The sequence below is a fragment of the Notolepis coatsorum genome, assembly GCF_963971535.1.
Source record: "Notolepis coatsorum genome assembly, contig: SCAFFOLD_830, whole genome shotgun sequence".
NCBI classification, from domain to species: domain Eukaryota; kingdom Metazoa; phylum Chordata; class Actinopteri; order Aulopiformes; family Paralepididae; genus Notolepis; species Notolepis coatsorum.
Genome location: NW_028173101.1, coordinates 85,115 through 91,613, shown reverse-complemented (window position 1 = coordinate 91,613; position 6,499 = coordinate 85,115). Strand labels below are relative to the sequence as shown.

Genomic DNA, 6,499 nt, shown 5'->3' with positions numbered 1-6,499 from the left:
AGTTCTTTGGATAGTAGAGAAGAAAGTGAAAACGCTGACACAAACCTGGGAAGTGTCAGTAATGAAGCTGCAAAAAAAGGATCGTGCCAGAGTTTACAGTAAAAAACATTATTGCCTGTACTGTGCCATGCAATGCCATAAAATGGCAAGGCACTTAATCCGCAAGCACACTGATGAAATATCTGTAGTAAAAGCTATCTTTTTTCCTTTGAACTCAAAGGAACGAAAATTGCATTTTGACCTGATAAGAAACAAAGGAAACCGAGCCCATAATAATGAAGTCCTAAAAACGGGTAGTGGAACACTAATCCCAAGTCAGCAAGCTGGGAAACCAGGCAAAGCAAGTGATTACATGCACTGTATCAATTGTGAGGCTTTGCTTAAAAGAAAATCATTATGGAGGCACATGTCAAGGTGCAAACTTTCACAAAAATGCAGCTCAACCCAACCAGGAAGAAGTCGAATACAATCTATCTGTGCCTTTGCACAGCCCGTCCCTGATGGTGTAAGCAGAAAGCTTTGGGCGCTGGTAAATGCTATGCATCAAGCTGAAATCACAGACATCATCAGACAGGAGAAAAGTATCTTGAGACTAGGGGAACATTTGTACGCAAAGCATGGACATGACAAGACCAAACATGATTATATTAGACAAAAAATGCGACAAATCGAAAGATTGATTCGGCAAGAACGCAAAAATGGCCGACTGAGACGAGTTGAGGACTTATTTGTACCTTCCAACTTTAACTTAGTGGTTGAAGCAGTAAATGATGTTGCTGGCTTTGATCAAGACAAAAACACCTACAAAACTCCATCCTTAGCTCTAAAGCTTGGTCATAGTCTCAAGAAGATGGCAGACATTCTGGAGTGTGAAGCCAAGATGGCAGTATCGGACAATGAGGACAATGAGGCGTTTCTCCGGAACCTGGAAAGGAGTCGTAGTCTTTATGAGAAGAAGTGGAATGTGTGTGTTTCGTCACGTGCCCTACAGACACTTAAAGAGGCACAATGGAATGCTCCTCAGCTCATTCCTTTTACGGAAGACGTTAAGAATATGCACATGTACCTTGACAAATGCAGTGAAGAGTACAAACTGCACCTTGACAAAGATCCAAATAAAAATAACTGGGCAAAGTTGGCCAATTTGTCAAATAATTCTGTTCAATCGCAGAAGAGAGGGTGAGGTGTCCAAAATGCATCTGAGTGCATTCACCCTTAGAGACACGTCTAGTGTACATTCAGATCTGGCAGGAGGACTTTCAGAGTTAGAGCAAAAGCTCTGTAAGCATTTCCAACGCATCGAAATAAGGGGAAAAGAAACAATAAAGTACCCATCCTCTTAACACCGGACATGATGTCATCAATGGAAGCCCTGGTTATACATCGCCGTGCCGCTGGTGTTCCTGATGAAAATCCCTATTTCTTCTCCAGACCTGAGACAGAGAATCATTTAAGGGGATCTGATGCAATCAGACGGATTGCAAAGGAATGTGGGGCGAAGCATCCTGAAACCCTGTCGTCAACAAAGCTGAGAAAGCACATATCCACACTGTCAACTGTTCTCAACCTGAAAGATAATGAAATAGACATACTGGCAAATTTTCTTGGCCATGACATCCGTGTCCATAGACAGTACTACAGACTACCAGAGGGAACCCTGCAGTTAGCTAAAGTTAGCAAAGTGCTGCTAGAACTTGCTAGGACGACTTTCAGACTTCAATGAGCCTGGACCAAATCCAAATAGATCCAAATGGTAAATATATATATATATATATATATATTTATGTGTTTTAATAATAATAATAATAATAATAATAATAATATTGTGAAAAAGTGAGGAGTTTGATGGACATTGCGTCTATAGGTACAACTTCAACCCAAAAGAATAAGAGAAGAGAAACAGAGTATGACAGCGATGACCCCCAAATGGGTATCATATTAACATATTTACATATATTTACATATTAACATATTTTTCTAAATTGTTTGCAAACTTCAGAAATTACAGATGAATGAGGTACAGTGCTGTCTTTGTTCATTGTTTTAACACATAAGAGAATAACTGTTGAGTCTGACTGTGAAGTCCCAAAAACAGGTATTTCACAACGTAATGCACTCCTGCTATTTGGAAAATTGTCTAATGAAACCATTATTTTATTTGAATTGTCACAGTCTGTTGTTGATTGATTGGTCATGTATGTATTTAAGTTCTGGTTTCTTTTATTTTCTTGAGTAGCACAGGATGGAAGCACAGGATAAACCCAAGTGCGGTGTTAAACCAAGAATCAACTTTATTCAGGCGACTGGATATGCAAAACAGACAACTCTGTCCCTCTTAATTTGCAAATGAAAACCAGGAAACCAGAACTTAAATATATACATGACCAATCATGACGGCAAGACACAGCTGGTGGGGGAATCCACAGAGCCAACAGATTGTACTGGGTATACACTACCCGTTACTAGGGATGGGTACCGAATTCGGTTCTTTTGAGGTACCGAACCGAAACACGTCGGTACTACCGAGTATCGACTCAAGTGAGATACCGAAAAAAAAATATATATTTTTTTTACTTTTTTTTTTAACTTTTTTTTTTTAACTTTTTTATTTTCATGTCAACGTTCACACGCACAATATATGCTTACCTAGGATTTGACTTGATTCAACAACAAAGCAGTTGGAGCAATGGCAAGCCGAAAACGGTCGAAATTGTAGTTATTTGAAGTTAGGATTTTTTTTTTCACGACTGAGGTAGGTAAATAATCTTTTTTTAGACTAAAGTACCCCACCTCCTCCAATGTACAGTTTCTTCCCCCTCAAATGTATATACTCTCAAATGTATATAATGTAACAGTACTCTCTTCTTAGAAACTGTCTATTAATCAGAGTTTCCAACGCCAGGGTCTACAATATATGACAGGCATTGTACTCTTAAACAGTACTGTATATTTGTAGATCTGGTATGTCATAAATGTCTGGATGTAACAGTACTGTCTATCTGTATGTCATGTATGTAATGTATGTTATGATGAATTGAAAATGGGGGACCCTGATGTAAACAAGACGAAAGTCTTTCTCTGGTCTGCATCCCCTTAACAATTGTGTGTATTGAGCCGTACTGTATTGTACCCATTCTGCAATCTGTTAATAAAATGTACAATCAATCAATCAATAAATCAATCAATCAATCAATCAATCAATCAATCAATCAATCAATCAATGTCTACAGCACTACACAGTGTGTAATGTGATGTCTCTACAGCACCAGTGTGTAATGTGCAATCTGTTAATAACATTTTCAATCCTTTGAATACAGTAATTAAATTTACAGTCCAATGAAATGGGGACTATTGTTTTTATAGTGGTACTATGTGCACAAATTACCAAATGTTACACACTTACACACACACACACTGCAATACCGTGTGTAACCACAAGAGCGCACACACACACCGCAATACCGTGTGTAACCACAAGAGCGTTCACATGCAATACCGTGTGTAACCACAAGGGCACACACACACACAGATTCAGGAACCGGACCCCGCCAAGCAAACTCACACACCGCAATACCGTGTGTAACCACAAGGGCACACACAAAGTCTGGAAAATTTACTTCCAGGGGACCTATTTTTTTTCTCAAAAAAAATAGCACCAGGCATATCAGCAAGCTGTTTTCTATTGATTGCAATGCTCGTGCCCGCACACACACACACACACACACACACACACACACACACACACACACACACACACACACACACACACACACACACACACACACACACACACACACACACACACACACACACACACACACACACACACACACACACACACACACACACACACACACACACACACACACACACACACACACGATGCCTCCATCACCCACTGCGGTGCACCAGGCCTTGTTTAGTCTTTTTTGGTCCCAGACAGGGCCACTCTGTCTGGGTCACATCGCTCCGGCGAGGCTCCCCCAGCCGCAGAGGACAGCAGGTTCACTCTGTCGTGTACACGGTGGATTTAGAGCTAGTAGTACTAGACATTTTGATTCCTAATGCTGTGTCAATGAGAGTTAATGCATTTATTTTTTATCTCTTTTGAATATCTAACAACCACCCATGTATATGTTAACTGTGAATGTGCTTAATGAGGGGCGGAATACACAAAGAATGGATTGCGCTGTGCTAATTTCACCCTTAACTGTGCAAGTTTAGCACACGGTATCTGCTCCGTCTTTGCGAGCTATCCACTAAGGACATTGCGCAGACACACCCATAATGTGTGCAGTTTGCTCCTGATCTGCTCCAGCGCAGTTGGCTCGCGGAGCAGTCTGCACTTGCAGGGGTGCAGTCGTAATATGGGCGAAGGCCAAACGCCCGCGTGCACGCGCATACATGTTCCCTCGGTTGCGCACAGAACAGATGACATCCTTCCAGTCGGGAGATCAACCAACCCCCCACCACACCTACAAGGCTATTTGGTTGTCGGTATCCTATTATTATGCAAAGTCTAGGTGATAAGTGGCGGCGGCCGGGGTATACAGCGCAACGAGTAATTTTTGTGTCGTCGCGCCGGCACTTATCACCTAGACTTTGCATAATAATAGGATGCAAGGATAACAGTATTTTTCACCATTAGTATTCCGTTCATTTCGTATTGTATTTTGTTTACTTCGTAATGTATAGAGCTTGCTTAATTTGTATTTTCATAACACATTGCGTCCTTTGTTTTTGTCACTATCTTTTGCCATTGCATATGTTTGTCATGTCCTATTCCAATAAAAAAAAAAGTATTATAATTGTACTATATTCTATTGTGCTATATTTAATTTAGTTGATATCCCATTTTATTTTATTCAATCTCTTTATTAAGTTGTACAGCCCTGGCCTATATTTGATTTCATAATTATATTCTATTCTATTGTGCTTAACTTAGTTCATGTTTCATTTAATTTTACTCCATTTTTTTATTGTATTATCTGTAGGGATGCCCCGATCACGTTTTTTGCCACCGATACCGATCACCGATCGTCGTGAGCCATATCGGCCGATACCGATCCGATACCCAGGTGGCCAAAAAGTTCCGGCCCATTAATGGCCTGTATCCGGCAGGCCGGAAGAAATTAGTCTGCCCAAGTCCGGCTGCCAGAGTCGGCCAAGTAGGCGGCAATGACTGACTGGCCGATTCCGGCCCGAGTACACTGGGCCAGGTCCGGGGTTGCCGGAAGCGGTGAACGTCCGGATCGGCCCAGTAGGCGGCAATGACTGACTGGCCGATTCCGGCCCGAGTACACTGGGCCATGTCCGGGGTTGCCGGAAGCGGTGAACGTCCGGTTGCCTAAAGCAGCCCAGATGCGACCCACACACGCTGGGCCAGGTTTGGTTGCCCGAAGCCTAGCCGACACTGCCAATGCAATACTGGTACTACACAGTAAATTACGCAGAGTAGATTTGACTCAAACTGAGTAAAGAAATTTTACTCAGTTTGAGTGAAATGTACTCAGTTTGAGTCAGCGGAATTTACTGTGTACCCATCTGCCAGAGCTACTCCACTATCTGCCTATGACCGTACATTACCGGAAATACAGTAGGAAATGGTTGATTAGTAATACAATGCCACATATTTAAGGACCCTTCCCTTTACCAATTCAGTATTGGCATGTCCCTCATTGAAAAATTCAGAAGTTTACATGCTGTCTCCTACCTCACTGAAATATATTCTCAGTGTATGTACACAATATACATCATTCTGCAGTGAAGCTCAAATATCAAGTAAAGTAACAATTACCCTCATACATGCTACTTTTTCCAGTTAAAAATGACAACTTGAATAGATATTTAAACATTTATTAACAAAATATCACATCCTCCTCTCTGAACCCAACGATAAAGCCTCCAATGAAATGAACCCATTGTTCCCCTGCAACAGCTTCTCCCACAGGGGATCTTTGATTAAACACCTGCTAGCAGAAGAATATAGACAGTCAGAAAAAAAGTTCACTGTTTACTACTTAAGTACATTTAAAAGTAGAAACTTTGACTTTTACTCAAGTGTGTACTTTCACTTAAACTTTCATGTTAGTCTAGCTTAGCAAAAATTTTTAGGAGAATTAATACAAAAACGAGTGATATGGCCATTCAGTTGTAAATGAAAGCCTGCATTTAGTAAGACGTTGTTTATAAATGTCTTTTGGTTTGGTTATGAATGAATGACAGCATCTCTATAGCACAGCTCTATTACTAGGACATAAAGTGCTTTGGAATGACTGTATACATCATTCACAACGGGTGGCCCCAGCAGGAATCAAACTCCTAACCGTGACAGTGTTAGTGCCATGCTCGGAGTGCCAAGCACAAGACCCCAATGTTATGCGGGGCTCTGCTCATAGGCGGGCGGCTCGTAGTCCTGGTTGTAGAAGCAACCGTCGCCCTCCATGGAGACCCCCCTCCTCCCGCGTCACCCCAGCGAGGTGGCGGGTGGCGACCCTGA

At 41.6% G+C, this 6,499-nt stretch overlaps 1 protein-coding gene across 1 annotated transcript in view; it reads left to right on the top strand.

Moving 5' to 3' along the window:
• Positions 1 to 850: 850 nt before the first annotated feature.
• Positions 851 to 6,499, top strand: part of LOC311247891 (gamma-aminobutyric acid type B receptor subunit 2-like) — a gene marked incomplete at both ends in the record, with an annotated part of 70,145 nt that continues 64,496 nt past the window's right edge. Inside the window, one exon of the mRNA XM_084338868.1 lies at positions 851 to 964. Within this exon, the coding sequence (XP_084194994.1) occupies positions 851 to 964 (114 nt within the window). The remainder of the gene's footprint in view (positions 965 to 6,499) is intronic.